General features: G+C 42.6%; 2 protein-coding genes across 6 annotated transcripts in view; one reads left to right on the top strand and one right to left on the bottom strand.

The window, feature by feature from the left end:
- Nucleotides 1-4,092: 4,092 nt before the first annotated feature.
- Nucleotides 4,093-14,712, bottom strand: ckap4 (cytoskeleton associated protein 4). The gene is made up of 2 exons (XM_061912148.1): nt 14,248-14,712; nt 4,093-5,861 (listed from the first exon to the last, which is right to left on the bottom strand). Exons 1-2 carry the CDS (start codon nt 14,587-14,589, stop codon nt 4,767-4,769), a joined length of 1,437 nt encoding a protein of 478 aa, XP_061768132.1. The 5' UTR covers nt 14,590-14,712; the 3' UTR covers nt 4,093-4,766.
- A 1,209-nt stretch (nt 14,713-15,921) lies between these two features.
- The window catches only part of bltp3b (bridge-like lipid transfer protein family member 3B), a 47,405-nt gene continuing 39,950 nt past the window's right edge, over nt 15,922-23,376 (top strand). For 3 of the 5 annotated variants that reach the window (XM_061912146.1, XM_061912144.1, XM_061912143.1), the window contains exon 1: nt 15,923-16,276. In XM_061912146.1, the coding sequence (XP_061768130.1) occupies nt 16,233-16,276 (44 nt within the window). In that variant the 5' untranslated portion in view covers nt 15,923-16,232. Of the gene's footprint in view, nt 16,277-23,376 lie in introns of all 5 variants that reach the window. The other 2 variants (XM_061912142.1, XM_061912141.1) reach the window with 1 other exon arrangement.

The raw sequence follows: 23,376 nt of genomic DNA, 5'->3' as shown, positions 1-23,376 counted from the left end.
TAATGTATATATCCATCTATGGCGGTTCAAATGTACTTTATATAACTTCTGGAAGAATTCTGAGCCGTGTCACACAACATCAAAACTTGTCAGCGCCTCTTCCTGCTGGAAAATGTTAAATAAATGAACATATGAGGGGGCACTCTGCTTGATTCCCCTTGCAGATAGCGCCACCAAACCACTTTTTTATTTAAGTTACCGTAAAAACAACCTAACTATTCACAGTTTTAAAGCAATCTGTGACTGCGTAGACGTAAATACCGACCTGCAAATAGTAACACTCTATACTTAACGCTAAAAAACTGGACGCCGGAATTTTACTGTAAAAATACAAGTGGTACAGTAATGCAGTGTAAAAACAATTAGCATGGATTCTCAGTAAAAACTGGCAGCTCAGTCACCAGACTTTTACGTAAAAATAAAACTTATTTTTGATTCACTGTCAAAGTTAAATTTAAAGTACCAATGATTGTCACACACACACGAGGTGTGGCGAAATTATTCTCTGCATTTGACCCATCACCCTTGATCACCCCCTGGGAGGTGAGGGGAGCAGTGAGCAGCAGCAGTGGCCGCGCCCGGGAATAATTTTTGGTGATTTAACCCCCAATTTCAACCCTTGATGCTGAGTGCCAAGCAGGGAGGTAATGGCTCCCATTTTTATAGTCTTTGGTATGACTCGGCTGGGGTTTGAACTCACAACCTACCGATCTCAGGGCGGACACTTTAACCACTAGGCCACTGAGTTGGTCGTAAAACTACCGAAAATTTCATGGTAAAATTCTAGCGACTGAGCTGTCTGGTTATTTTACCGTCAAATTTAAAGATTAATTTTTTTTCTTTACAGTGAAATTTGATTTTTGTTTTGCGTAACAAGGCTTTTATAAAAAAAAAATTACCGAAATATGTAACTGTGCCAAGATTTTTTTTCCCCACAAAATAACAGTGATTCTAAGGAGCGTCGCACATATGACGACAATGTAACATGAAGGAACATAGCTATGTTAGCTACAGTGCTAACAATACTGTCCTTATTTTAGCCTTTTAGTCGGAAGAAAACATCCAGAAGTGTGAACTTAAAAGCCTACTGAAATGAGATTTTCTTATTTAAACGGGGATAGCAGGTCCATTCTATGTGTCATACTTGATCATTTCGCGATATTGCCATATTTTTGCTGAAAGGATTTAGTAGAGAACATCGACGATAAAGTTCGCAACTTTTGGTGCTGATAAAAAAGCCTTGCCTGTACCAAAAGTCGCAGACGATGACGTCACAAGGGTGAGGGCTCCTCACGTCCTCACATCGTTTATAATGGGAGCCTCCAGCAGCAAGAGCTATTCGGACCGAGAAAACGACAATTTCCCCATTAATTTGAGCGAGGATGAAATATTTGTGGATGATTATATTGATAGCGAAGGACTAGAATTTAAAAAAAATTTTTTTTAATAAAGTTTAAAAAAAAGGCGATTGCATTGGGACGGATTCAGATGTTTTTCAATCAATCAATCAATCAATCAATGTTTATTTATATAGCCCCAAATCACAAATGTCTCAAAGGACTGCACAAATCATTACGACTACAACATCCTCGAAAGAACCCACAAAAGGGCAAGGAAAACTCACACCAAGTGGGCAGGGAGAATTCACATCCAGTGGGATGCCAGTGACAATGCTGACTATGAGAAACCTTGGAGAGGACCTCAGATGTGGGCAACCCCCCCCTCTAGGGGACCGAAAGCAATGGATGTCGAGCGGGTCTAACATGATACTGTGAAAGTTCAATCCATAGTGGCTCCAAGACAGCAGCGAGAGTCCCATCCACAGGAAACCATCTCAAGCGGATCAGCAGCGTGGAGATGTCCCCAACCGATACAGGTGAGCGGTCCATCCTGGGTCCCGACGAGCGGTCCATCCTGGGTCTCGACTCTGGACAGCCAGTACTTCATCCATGGTCATCGGACCGGACCCCCTCCACAAGGGAGGGGGGGACATAGGAGAAAGAAAAGAAGCGGCAGATCAACTGGTCTAAAAAGGAGGTCTATTTAAAGGCTAGAGTATACAGATGAGTTTTTTTAGACACATTTACTAGCATAATTCTGGGAAATCCCTTATGATGATAACCTACTCAGTGGCCTAGTGGGTAGAGTGTCCGCCCTGAGATCGGTAGGTCGTGAGTTCAAATCCCGGCTGAGTCATACCAAAGACTACAAAAATGGGACCCATTACCTCCCTGCTTGGCACTCAGCATTAAGGGTTGGAATTGGGGGTTAAATCACCATAAATGATTCTCGGGCGCGGCGCTGCTGCCCACTGCTCCCCTCACCTCCCAGGGGGTGATTCACTCAAGGGTGATGGGTCAAATGCAGAGAATAATTTCGCCACACCTAGTGTGGGTGTGACAATCATTGGTACTTTTAACTTTATCTTTCTATTGTGTTGCTAGTGTTTTAGTGAGATTTTATAGTACCTGATAGTTGGAGGGGTGTGTCCACGGGTGTCTTGAGGCCAGTCTCTGAGGGAAGTCACGGCAGACACAAGGACGGCGCAAACTCCACAGATCTCCGGTAAGAGGCGACTTTTTAACACAATTTTCTCACCGAAACCTGCCGGTTGACAAGTGGTCGGGAACCATGTTCGCTTGACCGCTCTGATCCATAGTAAAGCTTCACCTCTGGGAATTTTAAACAAGGAATCACCGTGTGTTTGTGTGGCTAAAGGCTAAAGCTTCCCACCTCCATCTTTCTACTTTGACTTCTCCATTATTAATTGAACAAATTGCAAAAGATTCAGCAACACAGATGTCCAGAATACTATTTAATTGCGTGATGAAAAGAGACGACTTTTAGCCGCAAATAGTGCTGCGCTAATATTTCCTGACAGTCTGTGACGTCACGCGCACGCGTCATCATTCCGCGACGTTTTCAACAAGAAACTCTGTGGGAAATTTAAAATTGCAATTTAGTAAACTAAAAAGGCCGTATTGGCATGTGTTGCAATGTTAATATTTCATCATTGATATATAAACTATCAGACTGCGTGGTCGGTAGTAGTGGGTTTCAGTAGGCCTTTAAAATATATATAAAAATATATATAAAATATAGTATAAAATACTACACGGTCTAGCTCCATCCTATCTTGCCGATTGTATTGTACCATATGTCCCGGCAAGAAATCTGCGTTCAAAGGACTCCGGCTTATTAGTGATCCCCAAAGCCCAAAAAAAGTCTGCGGGCTATAGAGCTTTTTCATTTCGGGCTCCAGTACTCTGGAATGCCCTCCCGGTAACAGTTCGAGATGCTACCTCAGTAGAAGCATTTAAGTCTCACCTTAAAACTCATTTGTATACTCTAGCCTTTAAATAGACTCCCTTTTTAGACCAGTTGATCTGCCGTTTCTTTTCTTTCTCTTCTATGTCCCACTCTCCTTTGTGGAGGGAGTCCGGTCCGATCCGGTGGCCATGTACTGCTCGCCTGTGTATCGGCTGGGGACATCTCTGCGCTGCTGATCAGCCTCCGCTTGGGATGGTTTCCTGTTGGCTCCGCTGTGAACGGGACTCTCGCTGCTGTGTTGGATCCGCTTTGGACTGGACTCTCGCGACTGTGTTGGATCCATTATGGATTGATCTTTCACAGTATCATGTTCTCATATGTTCTCATAGTCATCAGTATCATCAGTATCACAGTATCATGTTCTCATAGTCATCATTGTCACCGACGTCCCACTGGGTGTGAGTTTTCCTTGCCCTTATGTGGGCCTACTGAGGATGTCGTAGTGGTTTGTGCAGCCCTTTGAGACACTAGTGATTTAGGGCTATATAAGTAAACATTGATTGATTGATTGATTGATTTAACCTTTATCTCTTCCATAAGTGTTAAGAAAACACATCTTAGAAACACTCTCCTGTCGTTTGGCAACACTTTGAACAACACCGCTTTACTTATTTCACCAAGAAGGCAAAGTGTGGCCTGCAGACCTTTTGTTGAACACAGCTCTTTTTTATGGCACTTTGTAGAAATAAAATGTAAAAACAGGCCAAAAAGACTGAAATGTTGACAATAATAATGAATAACAACTCAAAGATAAAAAAAAAATACTTGTTTTAGCCTTTTTATTAGCCCATTTCATTACAAGTGACATCACACTATAGTAAAAAAAACATTGACAACAGTATTGTTATCAAGTTGTTTTTTTTTAGAATGTAAAATAGTTGACTGATGTTATTTATGAGCATATTATAAGCACATTGTTTTTGATTTTTGAATGTATAGTTTACCTCTTGGCAGCTCATACTCCAATTTCAATTCTGTGAAAAAACATGTTGAAGCACAGTGATATTTAACACTTGACATTTTCATACTCTTTTCATTAAGATAGTGAATATAAAAGTACATTCGCTTTTTATCGTAGTATCAAATGCATAAAAAATGGTGTTGAACGCATGACATCAATACTGGTATCGTGACAACCCTATTGTGGTTTGTGTTATAAACCAAGGTGTTCATATCCAATGTGCTTTTTGACATGAATGACATCGCATATAAAAGTCAAAAAGTTTTTTTTTTATTGTAAAAAAAAGAAAACCCAAAAAGGAGTAAACGGCGGAGTGCTCGAGTGGAGCGTATTGCTTTTGACCTTCAAACCTGAGCAGGAAGTAGAAAATGAGACTAAAACAGTGCAGAATGAGTTTGGATTCACAGATCATCAGAGTCCATTCTTTCTTCCTGTGCAAAGGCAAGTTCGCACGACTTGAATAAAAAATACAAGTTTATTGATCTTCCTGGGGTTGGGATAAAGCCGCCACAGTCTGTGTGACCTCCTGCAAGGCTTTCTGCATGGAGGTGATGGCCTGTCCAAGCTCTTCCAGCGTGGCGGCGTGCTCCTCCTCCCCCTCGGAGGCGGCCAGCTTCCTCTCCAGGTCCTCCACCCGCCGCCCCATGATGGAGTCGGTGGACATCAACGTGTCCTGAGCCTCCCCCATGGCGTCCATGTTGGACTGGAGGTTCTCCAGGCTGCTCCTCAGGGCCTCCAGCTCCTTGTCCCCGCCCAGCTCCACCCCGCTGTCGTGCTTCGACAGTATGGACTCCAACTTGGAGGAGACGGAATCCCCGCTCTCTTCCGACGCCTTCAGTCGGGCTTCCATGTCGTCCCATCTCTTCTGCGTTTGAGCCGACACCTCGCTCAGCTTCTTCTCGACGTCGCCCACGCCGTCCAGCGCTCGCGCCAAGCTGCCCTCCAGCGTGACCGTTTGGTCCTTCAGGGCTTGGACTTCCGACTGGGCCGCAGACACGCCCATCTTGAGACTTCCGACCGTGTCCTGCATCACCGACCTCACTGACTCCACCTCCTGTGACAGCGAAGCCACCTCCTGGTTGCGGGTCTGGAGCTCCGCCCTGACGGAGCTGATCTGCTCCTGGATGGAGAGGGTGGAGGTGTCGGCGTCCTGCTTGGCAGCCCTGATCTCGGCCACCGCGTTAACGATGGCGGACAGCTCCTGCTTGACGAGGGCGGGGTCCTCGATGCCGCCGAGGCGGGCTTTGAGGTCGGCCAGCTGGCTCTGCGCCTCGCCCTGAGCCGCCGTAAACTCGGCCACGCTGGCTCGCATCGAGCGACTCACGTCATCCAGGCGCTGCTCCACCGTCGTCTCCAGAGAGGAGAAGTCGCGCTCGCGGGCCTCCTTCACCTCGCTGATGCCTTCAGAGAGATCCCGGAGGAGGTCGCTCTGGAGCTTCTGGAGGGTATCCTCCACCCTTCTGGTCTCCTCCTCACCCTTCTTCATGCGGCTGAGGGCGCCCTCCAGCTCCACCCGGGTGACACCCAGTGACGTCTCCAAACCGTCCACAGCGCCCCTCAGAGACTCCACCTGTCAAAACAAACCGGATGCTTGTGGGCGGCTATTTTGATAACACCGTAAAAAAATAAACACAAGTGAGGCGATCAAACGTTAAACTGGCAGCTCAATGGCCAGAATTTTACCCTAAAAATAACAGTGGTACCTTTTTTTTCCCCCCCCAACCACCATCGATGTACAGGACTGTCTCAGAAAATTTTAATATTGTGATGAAGTCCTTTTATTTTCTGTAATGCAACTAAAAACATGAAAATGTCATACATTCTGGATTCATTACACATCAGCTGAAATATTGCAAGCCTTTTATTTTAATATAGCTGATTATGGCATACAGCTTAAGAAAACTCAAAAAATGTGAATATTTCCTCCAGACCAAGTAAAAAAAAAAAAAGATTTATAACAGCAAACAAAATCAAACATTTGAAAATGTCAATTAATGCACTCAGTACTTGGTTGGGAATCCTTTTTGCAGGGATTACTGCATCAATACGGCGTGGCATGGAGTCATCGGCCTGTGGCATTGCTGAGGTGTTATGGATGCCCAGGATGCTTCAAAAGCAGCCTTTAGCTCATTTGCATTATTGGGCCTGGATTCTTTCAGCTTTTTCTTCACAATAACCCACAACTTCTCTATGAGGTTCAGGTCAGGGGAGTTGGCAGGCCAATGGAGGACAGTAATGCCATGGTCAGTACACCAGTTACTGCTGGTTTTGGCACTGTGGACAAGTGCATTAATTGACATTTTCAAATGTTTGATTTTGTTTTGCTGTTATAAATCTTTTTTTTTTTTTACTTGGTCTGATGAAATATTCAAACTTTTTGATAGGATTTTTGAGTTTTCTTAAGCTGTATGCCATAATCAGCAATATTAAAACAATAAAAGGCTTGCAATATTTCAGTTGATGTGTAATGAATCCAGAATGTATGACATTTTCATGTTTTTAGTTGCATTACGCAAAATAAAGGACTTCATCACAATATTCAAATTTTCTGAGACAGTCCTGTATAATCTGTCTCTTTGCAGATTAGGCAAACTGTCTTCTCCTCACACTGAACAAAAACAATGAATATGTCCACTGATGTTAAAAACTCTACACTCGGAATCTATTTTACGTTTTCCCCAACAATTTCGCCAGTTTAATTAATTATTATTTAACTAGTTGACTGTGATGCGAGCGTGATGACGTCATGTTATCAATAGGAAAATGCATTTTTACATGGCTAATAGGCTAGGAGACCCTGAGAGTAACAAGCGGTTGAAAATGGATTCATGGATGGGCTACAAATTATATTTTAATTTTAAAGTTAAGTTAAAGTACCAATGATTGTCACACACACACACACACTAGATGTAGTGAAATGTGTCCTCTGCATTTGACCCATCCCCTTGATCACCCCCTGGTAAGTGAGGGGAGCAGTGGGCAGCAGCCGTGCCGCGCCCAAGAATCATTTATGGTGATTTAACCCCCAATTCCAACCCTTGATGCTGAGTGCCAAGCAGGGACGTAATGGGTCCCATTTTTTTTATAGTCTTTGGTATGACTCGGCCGGGGTTTGAACTCACAACTCTCAGGGCGGACACTCTAACCACAAGGCCTTTACAGGCTTTAGCGTCTGAGTATTCATAAAAACCCTATACTAAATAAAATGTCTTATTATTATTCCATCCATCCATCCATCATCTTCCGCTTATCCGAGGTCGGGTCGCGGGGGCAGCAGCCTAAGCAGGGAAGCCCAGACTTCCCTATCTCCAGCCACTTCGTCTAGCTCTTCCCGGGGGATCCCGAGGCGTTCCCAGGCCAGCCGGGAGACATAGTCTTCCCAACGTGTCCTGGGTCTTCCCCGTGGCCTCCTACCAGCTGGACGTGCCCTAAACACATCCCTAGGGAGGCGTTCGGGTGGCATCCTGACCAGATGCACGAACCACCTCATCTGGCTCCTCTCGATGTGGAGGAGCAGCAGCTTTACTTTGAGTCCCTCCCGGATGGCAGAGCTTCTCACCCTATCTCTAAGGGAGAGCCCCGCCACCCGGCGGAGGAAACTCATTTCGGCCGCTTGTACCCGTGATCTTATCCTTTCGGTCATGACCCAAAGCTCATGACCATAGGTGAGGATGGGAACGTAGATCGACCGGTAAATTGAGAGCTTTGCCTTCCGGCTCAGCTCCTTCTTCACCACAACGGATCGATACAACGTCCGCATTACTGAAGACGCCGCACCGATCCGCCTGTCGATCTCACGATCCACTCTTCCCCACTCGTGAACAAGACTCCTAGGTACTTGAACTCCTCCACTTGGGGCAGGGTCTCCTCCCCAACCCGGAGATGGCACTCCAACCTGCCTTATTATTATTATTTTTATTATTATTATTTGAAAGGACAGATAATAATAATTAAAAAGAATAAATTAAAAACTATTTTTTTTTACTCTGGTCATCCCGCGGGCCGGATTTTGGACGCTGGTGGGCCGTATCTGGCCCGCGGACCGTAGTTTGGGGACCAATGGTCTAAATCTTCTAAAATTAAAGTTTTTACCCATTAACTGTCGACTTTATTCCTGTAATAATTTAACTTGTTTCTATCTTCTAATACAAAACAATTCTTCTAATATTGACAGAGTTTTATTATTGTGAAGTTATGACATTTTTACTCATAAAATTATAGAACTTGAGTTGTTGTTTTTTTTCTCAGAAATTGACTAAATTTCCCTTGTAATATAGCAGATTTTTTTTTATTTTAAGATCCACCCAGTTAGAGAACCGTGTGCAAAACGGAAGTAAAAGAATGTTTTTGGGTGTATGCCTGTGGGATTTTGTCTCCATATGTGAGTCAGAGCCCTGGTAAAGCCGACCAGAGGGTCCAGGGTCCGTGTGTCTTTCGTTCATTCTATTTCCAATTCTGAAATGCAAATCAACGAAAAAAATAAGGGGCAGTTTTTCGATTTTTCTTATATATGGCAGATTTTAAAACAAACAAAAAATGGTTTATTTTCATTAAAATATTGCCAGAAAATTGGATTTTGTGCTGTTTTTCTTATATGGATTTCTATTTTTTCCAGATAAATACAAACATCGAATATATGTTCATCCAAAATGCAAAAATACGCGTTTATCTGTGTGGTGTGTTTATCTGTGTGATGACAAATTGAACCGGAAGCAGTATTTTAGCTTTTCCTTGGCGTTTAACATGTTTTTAGCATAATGCTAACATCTTTGTTCAGCAGGAGTCTTACTGTCTTTTTCAAAAAAAAGTCTCATTAAATAGTTGTCCAACTGAAAAACACAAATTGGGCCGTTTTTTCTATTTTCATTTCTAAAAAGAAAGTTGGACAGCTAAAATACTAAAATATTGCTTCCGGTTCAATTTTTCACCACACAGACAAACACACTTTTGCATTTGGGATGTACATGATTGTCACACCCTACACATGAGGTGTGGCGAAATTATTATCTGCATTTGACCCATCAGCCTTGATTCCCCCGGGAGGTGAGGGGAGCAGTGAGCAGCAGCAATTTTGTGTTTATGTGGAAAAATAAAAACAGCACAAAATCGAATTTTAGGGCAATATTTTAATGAAAATCAAACTTTTTTGTTTGTTTTCCAAACTGCCATATATAATACAAATCTTTGTTTTTTGATTTGCGTATTCAGAATTGGAAATAGAATGACCGTCCAGGTCGGCAATCTTCCACACCACACTCATCCCGACAAATTTTATTTTTTTCCCTTAAAATTACGAATATCCAAAATAAGATTCAAGCTCGATAAATAATTTCTGATTGTTGAGTTTATTTATTCACCCCTGTTTTCCTTTAAATTACTTTTAGTATGAGAAGTTAAAAGTTAAAGTACCAATGATTGTCACACACACACTAGGTGTGGTAAAATTTGTCCTCTTCATTTGACCCATCCCCTTATTCACCCCCTGGGAGGTGAGGGGAGCAGTGAGCAGCAGTGGTGGCCATCATTTTTGGTGATTTAACATCCAATTCCGACCCTTGATGCTGAGTGCCAAACAGGGAGGTAATAGGTCCCATTTTTATAGTCTTTGGTATGACTCGGCTGGGGCTTGAACTCACGTCCTACAGATCTCGAGCGGACACTCTAACCCAGTGGTTCTTAACCTGAGTTCGATCGAACCCTAGGGGTTCGGTGAGTCGGGCTCAGGGGTTCGACACACCCGACCCCTCGAGTAAATAAATACTTCTCCCTATCGGCGTATTACGGATACGGCAACAGCAGAAGTCACACTGATTTGCAGGTGTGTAATTTGTTTTAAGTTTATGCACTGTGTTGGTTTTGTTCTTTGAACAAGGTGATGTTCATGCACGGTTCATTTTGTGCACCAGTAAAAAAACATGGTAACACTTAAGTATGGGGAACATATTCACCATTAATTAGTTGCTTATTCAATCAATCAATCAATGTTTATTTATATAGCCCCAAATCACAAATGTCTCAAAGGACTGCACAAATCATTACGACTACAACATCCTTGAAAGAACCCACAAAAGGGCAAGGAAAACTCACACCCAGTGGGCAGGGAGAATTCACATCCAGTGGGACGCCAGTGACAATGCTGACTATGAGAAACCTTGGAGAGGACCTCAGATGTGGGCTACCCCCCCCCTCTAGGGGACCGAAAGCAATGGATGTCGAGCGGGTCTAACATGATACTGTGAAAGTTCAATCCATAGTGGCTCCAAGACAGCAGCGAGAGTCCCGTCCACAGGAAACCATCTCAAGCGGATCAGCAGCGTAGAGATGTCCCCAACCGATACAGGCGAGCGGTCCATCCTGGGTCCTGACGATTAACATGCAAATTATCAATCAATCAATGTTTACTTATATAGCCCTAAATCACTAGTGTCTCAAAGGGCTGCACAAACCACCACGACATCCTCGGTAGGCCCACATAAGGGCAAGCAAAACTCACACCCAGTGGGACATCGGTGACAATAATGACCCAGTGGGACGTCGGTGACAATAATGACTATGAGAACCTTAGAGAGGAGGAAAGCAATGGATGTCGAGCGGGTCTAACATGATACTGTGAAAGTTCAATCCATAATGGATCCAACACAGTCGCGAGAGTCCAGTCCAAAGCGGATCCAACACAGCAGCGAGAGTCCCGTTCACAGCGGAGCCAGCAGGAAACCATCCCAAGCGGAGGCGGATCAGCAGCGCAGAGATGTCCCCAGCCGATACACAGGCGAGCAGTACATGGCCACCGGATCGGACCGGACCCCCTCCAAATTAGTAACATATTGGCTCTTAACTAGTCATTATTAAGTACTTATTAATGCCTTATTCGGCATGGCCTTATTATCACCCTAACCCTCAAACCCAGTGGTTCTTAACCTGGGTTCGATCGAACCCTAGGGGTTCGGTGAGCCGGCCTCAGGGGTTGGGCGGAGCTTCCGCCCCTGAGTTCAAGACACACTCAACTCATTGTGTAAATAAAAACTTCTCCCTATCGGCGTATTATGGATACCCCCAAACAATGATCCCTCTAATTTTCCATCAGATTTGCAGGTGTGTAATTTGTTGTGAGTTCATGCACGGTTTGTGTTGTTCTTTGAACAAGGTGATGTTACTAGTAAAAAAAACAAAACGTAACTTTGTCTTGAATTTGAAAAAAAAAAAGTTTCATTTTTCACTAAAGAAGGGTTCGGTGAAGGCGCATATAAACCTGGTGGGGTTCGGTACCTTCAACAAGGTTAAGAACCACTGCTTTAACCCTAACCAAATAACTCTAAATTAAGTCTTTGTTTCTTGGAATATGTTCCCCTAGTGTCCAAAAAACTCCAACTTGAGTCTTTGTTACTTAGAATATGTTTTCCATACTAAAGTGTTACCGAAAACATATAACTTTGCTTGAATTTAAAAAAAAAATAACAAAACATTTTTTTTTTTTTTTTCACTAAAGGGTTCTGTGAATGCACACTTGAAACTGGTGGGGTTCGGTACCTCCAACAAGGTTAAGAACCACTGCTCTAACCACTAGGCCAGTGTTTTTCAATCTTTTTTGAGCCATGGCACATTTTTTGCTTTGAAAAAATACAGAGACACACCACCAGCAGAAATCACTAAAAAACGAAACTCAGTTGACAGTAAAAAGTCGCAATATTTGGATATGACTTTTAATCATAACCAAGCATGCATGACTATAGCTCTTGTCTCAAAGTAGGTGTACTGTCACCACCTGTCATACCACACCCTGTTTTATTTGGACTTTTTTGCTGTTTTCCTGTGTGTAGTGTTTTGGTTCTTGTCTTGTGCTCCTATTTTGGTGGCTTTTTCTCTTTTTTTTGGTATTTTCCTGTAGCAGATTCATGTCTTCCTTTTAGCGATATTTCCCACATATACTTTGTTTTAGCAATCAAGAATATTTCAATAGTTTTTTAATCCTTCTTTGTGGGGACATTGTTGATTATCATGTCATGTTCGGATGTACTTTGTGGATGCCGTCTCTGCTCCTCAGTAAGTTTTTGCTGTCGTCCAGCATTCTGTTTTTGTTCACTTTGTAGCCAGTTCAGTTTTAGTTCCGTTCTGCATAGCTTCAACACCTTTTTATTAGGGGCACATCACCTTTTGTTTATTTTTGGTTTAAGCATTAGAGACCTTTTTACCTGCACACTGCCTCCCTCTGTTTCCGACATCTACAAAACAATTAGCTACCTGCTGCCACCTACTGATATGGAAGAGTATTACACGGTTACTCTGTCGATCTTTAGACAGACACTCAACAACACGTAATTTGCAAACTTTCATTACCCAAATAGGTGAAATTAGATAATCTCCCACGGCACACCAGACTGTATTTCACTGCACACTAGTGGTTGAAAAACACTGCACTAGGCCAGTGGTTCTCAAATAGGGGTACTTGAAGGTAGATCAAGGGGTACGTGAGATTAAAAAAAAAAATATATATAAATAGCCACAAATCAAAAATCCCTTATAAATATGCTTATTGAAATATACTTCAACAAAATATGAATGTAAGTTCATAAACTGTGAAAAGAAATGCAACAATGCAATATTCAGTGTTGACAGATTTTTTGTGGACATGTTCTATAAATATTGATGTTGAAGATTTTTTTTTTTTGTGAAGGAATGTTTAGAATTAAGTTCATGAATCCAGATGGATCTCTATTACAATCCCCAAAGAGGGCACTTTAAGTTGATGATTACTTCTATGTGTAGAAATCTTTATTTATAATTGAATCACGTGTTTATTTTTCAACAAGTTTTTATATCTTTTTTCCCCCAAATAGTTCAAGAAAGACCACTACAAATGAGCAATATTTTGCACTGTTATACAATTGAATGAATCAGAAACTGATGACATAGTTCTGTATTTTACTTCTTTATCTCTTTTTTTCAACCAAAAATGCTTAGGGGGTACTTTAATTAAAAAAATGTTCAGAGGGGGTACATCACTGAAAAAAGGTTGAGAACCACTGCACTAGGCCACTGGTTCTCAAATGGGGGTACGCGTACCCCTGGGGGTACTTGAAGGTATGCCAAGGGGTACGTGAGATTTTTAAAAAATATTCCAAAAATAGCAACAATTCAAAAATCCTTTATAAATATATTTATTGAATAATACTTCAACAAAATATGAATGTAAGTTCATAAACTGTGAAAAGAAATACAACAATGCAATATTCAGTGTTGACAGCTAGATTATTTTGTGGACATCCATCCATCCATCCATCCATTTTCTACCGCTTATTCCCTTTCGGGGTCGCGGGGGGCGCTGGCGCCTATCTCAGCTACAATCGGGCGGAAGGCGGGGTACACCCTGGACAAGTCGCCACCTCATCGCAGTATTTTGTGGACATGTTCCATAAATATTGATGTTAAAGATTTTTTTTTTTTGGGAAGAAATGTTTAGAATTAAGTTGATGAATCCAGATGGATCTCTATTACAATCCCCAAAGAGGGCACTTTAAGTTGATGATTACTTCTATGTGTAGAAATCTCTATTTATAATTGAATCACTTATTTATTTTTCAACAAGTTTTTAGTTATTTTTATATCTTTTTTTCCCCAAATAGTTCAAGAAAGACCACTACAAATGAGCAATATTTTGCACTTATACAATTTAATGAATCAGAAACTGATGACATAGTGCTATATTTTACTTCTTGATCTCTTTTTTTCAACCAAAAATGCTTAGGGGGTACTTTAATTAAAAAAATGTTCAGAGGGGGTACATCACTGAAAAAAGGTTGAGAACCGCTGCACTAGGCCACTGGAGGTTACGTCATAATCTGCATATATGGGACCAACCCCCTACCTCCCATGCAAAAAGTACACCAAATCCTGCAACTACACTACAATGAATGAAAGGCATGAGTAAAAGTTACAGAATGACGTCACCGCTTACTAACCTGTCGGGCGACGTTGTCCATTTTGCGGCTCATGTCCGCGCTGGCCTGCGCGCTCTCCGCGTGTTTTGCGCTCGTTTGGCGGATCTCCTCCACCACCTTCTGCAAGTGGAAGGCAGCCAGGCCGGCGGCGCCGAGCATGGCCGCGTAGAAGAGCGCGGACACCAGGCTGCCCAGCCAGCTCTTCCCGGTGCGTGCGTGGCCCGGGGCTCCCGTGGGGCCGCTCACTCCGTTGCTCTTAGACGGTTTCTTCTCATCCTGGACCGGCGCGGCGGCGGCGGCGGCTGACGCGGCGGCGGCGGCCTTCTCGCCAGCGGCGCTCTTCTGTCGGTTCTTCGCAGTCATGGTCTGACTCAGTGGGGACTGGGAGTGAGCGTCTCGCTGTGTCTGCTGCTTTCTGCAGTCGTGGATGGATGGATGGACGTTTCTTTGCTCGCTTCAACCCCACTGGAGGAGCCAGCAGCGTATCAGGGAGCGCGTCGTGGCTTTTGCCGTTGTGGGACGTCCCAACTCGGACTACTAACTTTTGGAAAAAAAAAAAAAAGTATACAAAAAAATAAAATGATCCCCTAATAGTCAAACACTTGGGTCAATTTGTATTTTTTTGTGTGTTACAATCACAATTAAAAGGAGATTATTAAGGGGGCGTGATCAAGACGCATTAAAAATTACATTAAAAATAATATCTGTGATAAACATTTATTATGGATAATGTTGGCGATAAAAGTTCATTTTAAAGTTTAAAACTTGTTGCAAATATGATAAAAGTTGAGTCCAAAAGTTGTGGGCGGGGCTTAGGACACATACGTGGCAACCAGCCTACTGCCACATCCCATAATAACACGCTTATAAAACTCGCATGAACACAAAACTACCTTGTTTCGGTTTACTTACGTCTAAACAATACATATATCTGCTCTTTTTAGGATGTTTCTTTTCCTGCGATGAGAGAAAAAATAAGTATGCGTGCTTTTATTTATTTATTTTAATCTTTAATTTTTTTGTCCCATTCCCCCACCTTGTTTACCTAGCTGTATCTCATCTTTTTTGTAAGGGGCGCCGGAAGTCAGCAGACCCGTCAACGATCCTTTTCTGTCTCCCTGTAATGTTTGTCTGATCTTGAATGGGATTGTGCTGAAAATGTTAATTTTCCTGAAGGAATAAATAAAGTACTATCTAGTATCCATCTATCCATCCATCCATCCATCCATCCATCCATCCATCCATCTATCTATCTATTTGATTGATTGATTGAAACTTTTTTTAGTAGATTGCACAGTACAGTACATATTCCGTACAACTGACCACTAAATGGTAACACCCGAATAATTTTTTCAACTTGTTTAAGTCGGGGTCCACGTTAATCAATTCATGGCTTGATCAACGTTAAAAATGTAAAAAAAGAAAAAAAAAGTGCCGATTCATGTCTTTGGGTAGTCAAGGAAATGCTGCAAAAATATGTTGTGAACGCTAGAGGGCGCCAAAGAACAGCTATTATTATAATTACACCGTATAGACGCTGTATTGCGATGTGTATGAAATGATACATATTAACTATCGCTCAAAAACATTTAATAACATAAATACAGGCCATATTGTTGTTGTTTTTTAACTACTTGTGTGAAATTGAAATTTAAATAGCATTTGGACGCATCACTAGTTTCCGAGCAGACCCTGAATGCACCACCACAGCACGCCCCAGCCCCGGTGACAGCAGACGCTCCTCGCCGTCGTCCGGGTGCTCTCTTCGGGATACTCTCTGCCCCACTCCCCGGCCCCTCTCTCTTTTTGTTGGAGCAGCCTGAGTGAGGAGGACTACAACTATGCTTGTCTCTCCAACCTCCACTCCCGGGAATATGAGGCGGTCCAAAATGAAGACGGCCACATTTTGACTCGTCTATTTGTACGCCCCTCAAGCGGGAAGCGGAGTCAGCTCCCCGGGCGGCCAGGTTGCTCGGACCCCCGGCGCCTAAGGACATTTCGGCGCCATGGCTGGACTCATTAAGAAGCAGATCTTGAAGCATCTGTCCAGGTCAGTGCGGCGGGAGGTGTCAGGGTGTTGGACCTCTCCGTCATTAAGCGAAAACTAAGTAGTCCACTGTGTGCTTAGCCGGTGTTGGCAACTCACGTAGCCGCATTGTGACGACTGTCAACCCCGGTCTGCCTCTCAGTGACCCTCGCTAGCCGGCTAAGCTACTAGCATTGTTTAAATTAGCCGGCTAAGCTACTAGCATTGTTTAAATTAGCCGGCTAAGCTACTAGCATTGTTTAAATTAGCCGGCTAAGCTACTAGCATTGTTTACCTAGCCGGCTAAACTACTAGCATTGTTTACCTAGCCGGCTAAACTACTAGCATTGTTTACCTAGCCGGCTAAGCTACTAGCATTGGTCATCTAGCCGGCTAATGCTAATCCCTCGACAGCGCGGATGGTGGACAGGTTGAACCGGTCGCTCGGCTCTGTCAGATTTATTAAAATCACAATCTCAGCAGCGCCCTTTCTTGTGTGAATTTAAGAACTGCAACAGTAATTTAAAGGCCTACTGAAACCCACTACTAGCGACCACGCAGTCTGATAGTTTATATATCAGTGATGAAATATTAACATTGCAACACATGCCAATACGGCCTTTTTAGTTTACTAAATTGCAATTTTAAATTTCACGCCGAAATATCCTGCTGAAACGTTGCGGTATGATGACGTGCGCGTGATGTCACGGATTCCAGCACCGTTCACAGCTATAAGTCGTCTCTTTCCATCGCATAATTCCACAGTACTATGGACATCTGTGTTGCTGAATCTTATGCGATTTGTTCAATGAATAATGGAGACATCAAAGAAGAAAGCTGTAGGTGGGAAGCGGTGTATTACGGCCGGCTTTAGCGACAAAAACACAGCCGGTGTTTCATTGTTTACATTCCCGAAAGAAGACAGTCAAACTTTACTATGGAACAGAGATGTCAAGCGAACACGGTTGGATCGGACCACACTCACAAAGTACAGTGTATTATGCAGCGATCATTTCGAAAGATCGTGTTTCGAAGAGTGTCCCTTGCGAAGGGCGGAGATGGGCATCGCCACCACCCGTCGACTGGTGCTGAAGAAAGGTGCGGGGCCGACTTTCAGGTTGTACAGGTACGACCATATAATCTCACTAAAACACTTGTAACACAATAAGCAGATAAGGGATTTTCCAGAATTATCCTAGTAAATGTGTCTAATAACATCTGAATCGCTCCCACTGTAAAGTCTCTTTTTTTTCTAGTCCTTCACTCTCACTTTCCTCATCCACGAATCTTTCGTCCTCGCTCAAATTAATGGGGAAATCTCCTTTCTGTAGGCCAAAGGCCTACTGAAATGAGATTTTCTTATTTAAATGGGGATAGCAGGTCCATTCTATGTGTCATACTTGATCATTTCGCGATATTGCCATATTTTTGCTGAAAGGATTTAGTGGAGAACATCGATGATAAAGTTCGCAACTTTTGGTCGCTCATAAAAAAGCCTTGCCTGTACCGGAAGTAGCAGACGATGTGCGCATGACATCACTGGTGGTAGAGCTCCTCACATTGTGTACAATCATGGCCACCAGCAGCCAGAGCGATTCGGATGGAGAAAGTGACAATTTCCCCAATTTTCCCTTATCTGCTTATTGTGTTACTAGTGTTTTAGTGAGATGTTATAGTCATACCTGAAAGTCGGAGGGGGGTGGTGACCGCCAGTGTCTCTGAAGGAAGCCACGGAGGACCCAAGAAAGTCGCAGCTGCCTCTTTGACAGCTGCAGGAGGAACGACACAAGCTCCGCTTATGTTTACGGAAAGAGCCGACTTATTACCACCATTTCTCACCGAAACCTGCCGGTTGACATGTGGTCAGAGAACCATGTTTGCTTGACCACTCTGTTCCATATTAAAGCTTCACCGTCATCTTTAGGGAATGTAAACAAAGAAACACCGACTGTGTTTGTGTTGCTACAGCCGGCTGCAATACACCGCTTTACACCAACATCTTTCTTCTTTGTAGTCTCCATTATTAATTGAACACATTGCAAAAGATTCAGCAACACAGATGTCCAGAATACTGTGGAATTATGCGATAAAAACAGACTACTTTTAGCCCTGATCAGTGCTGGGAGAACATTTCCGCTACCACCGTTGACATCACGGGCACGCGTCATCATACGTGTCATCATTCCGTGACGTTTTCAACAGGATACTTTGCGGGAAATTTAAAATAGCAATTTAGTAAACTAAACCGGCCATATTGGCATGTGTTGCAATGTTAATATTTCATTATTGATATACAAACTATCAGACTGCGTGGTCGGTAGTAGTGGGTTTCAGTAGGCCTTTAACGTTAACTAAATGTTTATGAAGCCACTTGGCTACATCCACATGAGTCATGCGAGTTCATGTCAGCAAGGTTTGTTTTTATTTGTGCCTCTTACTTCATTTGTGGTCACATTTAATCAATGACCACCCATCCATCCATTTTCTACCGCTTATTCCCTTTGGGGTCACGGGGGGGCGCTGGTGCCTATCTCAGCTACAATCGGGCGGAGGGCGGGGTACACAGAATCAGAATCAGACATACTTTATTAATCCCCAAGGGGAAATTAAAATTTTCAGCACAATCCCATTCAAGATCAGACAAACATTACAGGGAGACAGAACGGAGCCCCTTTCAGAAAAGTGAGATACAGGTAAATAAGTGGGGGGGAATGGGAGAAAAAAATAAAAGATTAAAATAAAATAAAATAAATAAAAAAAATGGTCTAAGCCTGGGCTCCTGGAGCGGGGGTCCAGACTGAGGCCAAGAGGAAAAAAAACAGCTCATAGCCATAGTACACATCCCTCTTCCATGTGTGTAAGAGGGAAACATCTAAGAACACATTAAAGTAGCCGAGCTGATACAACCAGCCACTTCTACATACAGCTATGAATAAGAAGTAAAAGAAACATATACACCGTGGTGGCTTCTGTATACCCTGGACAAGTCGCCACCTCATATTCCGAACTCAACTTTCCATTTCTATGCTGATGATACGGTCATATACTGCGCAGCACCAACTCCTGCTGAGGCCTTTAAATATCTACAATATGCATTTGACAGAGTACAAGAACAACTTTGCTATCTTCAACTGGTTTTAAATGCAGAGAAAACAAAGTGTATGTTCTTTACCACATCAAAAACTGTAAGATCAGCACTGTGGGAAAACATTTCAACTAAAAATGGGCAACAAATTATGTTAGTATCTTCTTTTAAATATTTGGGATTTTTAATTGATGACCGCTTAAGTTTTAAGGAGCAGAATCGGTATGTTGTAAAAAAAACTGAAACTTTTACTGTGATTTTATTATTGAAACAAGTCTTACTTTTCTTTTACTGTAAAACAGAAATAGGTGGAAATAAGATTGATACCTGTTATTGACTATGGAGATGTGTTGTACATGTATGCTACTGCTGGTTGTCTCCACAAGCTGGATAGTGTGTACCACGGGGCACTGAGATTCATCACCAACTGCGCTCCCCTTACTCACCATTGTGTCTTATACTTATGGCCTTCTTTCATCTCCGTAATATCGCTAAAATTCGCTCCATTCTGTCCACTAAAGACGCTGAGATCATTATCCATGCGTTTGTTACGTCTCGCCTCGACTACTGTAACGTATTATTTTCTGGTCTCCCCATGTCTAGCATTAAAAGATTACAGTTGGTACAAAATGCGGCTGCTAGACTTTTGACAAGAACAAGAAAGTTTGATCACATTACGCCTGTACTGGCTCACCTGCACTGGCTTCCTGTGCACTTAAGATGTGACTTTAAGGTTTTACTACTTACGTATAAAATACTACACGGTCTAGCTCCATCCTATCTTGCCGATTTTATTGTACCATATGTCCCGGCAAGAAATCTGCGTTCAAAGGACTCCGGCTTATTAGTGATTCCCAAAGCCCAAAAAAAGTCTGCGGGCTATAGAGCGTTTTCCGTTCGGGCTCCAGTACTCTGGAATGCCCTCCCGGTAACAGTTCGAGATGCCACCTCGGTAGAAGCATTTAAGTCTCACCTTAAAACTCATTTGTATACTCTAGCCTTTAAATAGACCCTTTTTAGACCAGTTGATCTGCCGTTTCTTTTCTTTTTCTTCTATGTCCCACTCTCCCTTGTGGAGGGGGTCCGGTCCGATCCGGTGGCCATGTACTGCTTGCCTGTGTATCGGCTGGGGACATCTCTGCGCTGCTGATCCGCCTCCGCTTGGGATGGTTTCCTGCTGGCTCCGCTGTGAACGGGACTCTCGCTGCTGTGTTGGATCCGCTTTGGACTGGACTCTCGCGACTGTGTTGGATCCATTGTGGATTGAACTTTCACAGTATCATGTTAGACCCGCTCGACATCCATTGCTTTCCTCTTCTCCAAGGTTCTCATAGTCATCATTGTCACCGATGTCCCACTGGGTCATTATTGTCACCGATGTCCCACTGGGTGTGAGTTTTCCTTGCCCTTATGTGGGCCTACCGAGGATGTTGTGGTGGTTTGTGCAGCCCTTTGAGACACTAGTGATTTAGGGCTATATAAGTAAACATTGATTGATTGATTGAATGGTTAACTGGACATCTTTATGTGCTCGACGCCTCAATCATTGGTCTGTTTTCATCTACAAAACCATTCTTTGTATCAGTCCATCTTATCTATCTTGTCTTTTAACAAAAAAACAAGGAAGTCAAAATCTCCGTTCAATGAATGTTCTTCAATTTGTCATCCCCAAAGTAAACACTGAATTGGGCAAGAAAGCATTTAGGTTTTCAGCACCGAAGGCTTGGAATAACCTACAATCGAATATTCAACTTCAAACCCTTGTTGCATTAAATGAGTTTAAAGCTTTTGTGAGAGGATTGCAGTCTACCATGTCTGTATGCACATGTGTAATATGAGCATGTTTTAATGTTGTAAATATGTTGTTTTATGTGTTGTTTACTGTTTTTAATGTAACCTTGCTGCTGCCCTCTTGGCCAGGTCTCCCTTGCTAAAGAAATATTTGCTCTCAATGGGATTTTACCTGGTTAAATAAAGGCTGAATAAATAAAAAATCGCAGGGCCTCGCCACCTCATCGCAGGGCCAACATAGATAGACAGACAACATTCACACTCAATTACCACCTTCATTTAAAAATAAGCCAACCTAACAACAATAGAGGAACCGGCCACTGGCATAAATGTGTTAAACAACGAACTGCAATTCGCTGCGTTGACCTACACATTCGTTTTATATTGTGCATTATTTATGTTAAGACGCGGTTCTCTCAAGGGACTTCTGGGTTTGAGTTATTGTGACGTCACGCAACCTGCAGCGCAATCACGCCTCGTCTACCGCTTATTCCTTTGAGGTCGCGGGGGACGCTGGTGCCTATCTCAGCGACAATCGGGCGGAAGGCAGTGTACACCCTGGACAAGTCGCCACCTCATCGCAGGGCCAACACAGACAGACAACATTCACACACTAGGGCCAATTTAGTGTTGCCAATCAATCTATCCCCAGGTGCATGTGTTTGAAAGTGGGAGGAAGTCCACGCATTCACGGGGTGGACATGTAAACTCCACACAGAAAGATCCCGAGCCCGGGATTGAACCCAGGACTACTCAGGACCTTCGTATTGTGAGGCAGACGCACTAACCCCTCTACCACTCGTTGACCTCCTTTTGGAAATGAAATAAAATAGGCCCAGACTCGCCCCTGGATTATTTGATAGCCTGAGGGAAAATAATAGTTTGATGTGCGTGAGTGATGGACACAGCTGTTTTTATTTTTGTTTACCGCCCAAGTCTTGTTGTGGTAGTTAGTGGTCACTGGTCGGTATCCAATTTCCTCTTACACAAGTAATAAGAACCTCAAAGTGATGCCAGCGCACAATAAACCGATTTTACACTGGTATTAAGTAGTTGGAGTGTCCTGATCCGATATCAGCCAAAAAACAAGTAAGGGATGATATCGGCTTTCATCTCAAATCTCTGATACGAGCAGTTTTTGATTGATTAAAACTTTTATTAGTAGATTGCACAGTACAGTACAGATTCTGTACAATTGACCACTAAAAGCTAACACCCGAATAAGTTTTTCAACTTGTTTAAGTCGGGTCCACGTTAATCAATTCATGGTACAAATATGTACCATCAGCATAATACAGTCATCACACAAGTTAATAATCAGAGTATATACATTTAATTATTTACAGTTGGGGGCTGGGTTGTGGAGGGGGGGTAAGTTTGGTTGATATCAGCACTTCAGTCATCAACAATTGCATCATCTGAAGAATGGAGATTGAAACAGTGTAGGTCTGACTTCGTAGAATATGCACAGCAAGTAGTGGACATAGAGAGATCAGAAAGTATAATATTAAGTGTATACATTTGATTATTTACGGATGATATCAGCTTTCATCTCAAATCTCTGATACAAACAGTTTTTGATTGATTGAAACGTTTATTAGTAGATTGCACAGTACAGTACATATTCCGTACAATTGACCAATAAACGGTAACACCTCAATAAGTTGGACAACTTTTTTAAGTCGGGGTCCACGTTAATCAATTCATGGTAAAGTCCTGCCAGTTAGCATCTAAATGTCCTCCAATAAGCACACAAGGTTGCTCTTTTCTTCTATTTTAGTTAAGTTATTTACAAACGGTAAATATGGTAAACTATAGGCTACTAGGACTTAGCAGCTACACAACAGCTAAGCACACAATAGCACACAAGCTAGACATAAGTAATAAGTGTCCTTCATTGAACAATAGTGCAGGATCAAATAATTATTGTTACATATTACTTACACATACAAAGTCACCAAGGCAGAAGCGTGTTAGGCTACTTTTATTTATTTTGACTTATTATAGGCTACTAAGAGCTAGCCTATAAGCTAGAGACATTACGGCTGTAAATCTTTGGGCACCACACAATTGCATTCTAGTGGATAATGATTCGATTCAGAATCGAGTGTCGATTCAAACTCAATACTTTTTTATAACGTTGGGTGCCAGTTCTATGATTAACTACATTCCTCCATTTTTGTCCACATTATTTTGAGACCAAGTTGACCGCTGATTAAATAATACATAATATTCATGCAGGTGTACC

The sequence above is a fragment of the Nerophis ophidion genome, linkage group LG10 (genome assembly GCF_033978795.1).
Source record: "Nerophis ophidion isolate RoL-2023_Sa linkage group LG10, RoL_Noph_v1.0, whole genome shotgun sequence".
In the NCBI taxonomy this organism is placed as follows: Eukaryota; Metazoa; Chordata; class Actinopteri; order Syngnathiformes; family Syngnathidae; genus Nerophis; species Nerophis ophidion.
Note: the sequence above shows the minus strand (reverse complement) of the source record. Positions and strands in the feature narration are given on the sequence as shown.

Bases quoted from the DNA above. Each gene is read 5' to 3' on its own strand.
- ckap4 (XM_061912148.1), bottom strand. From the start codon at position 14,589: ATGACTGCGAAGAACCGACAGAAGAGCGCCGCTGGCGAGAAGGCCGCC. The intron at 5,862-14,247 runs GTTAGTAAGCGG...TTGTTTTGACAG, and splicing joins TGGACAACGTCGCCCGACAG to GTGGAGTCTCTGAGGGGCGC.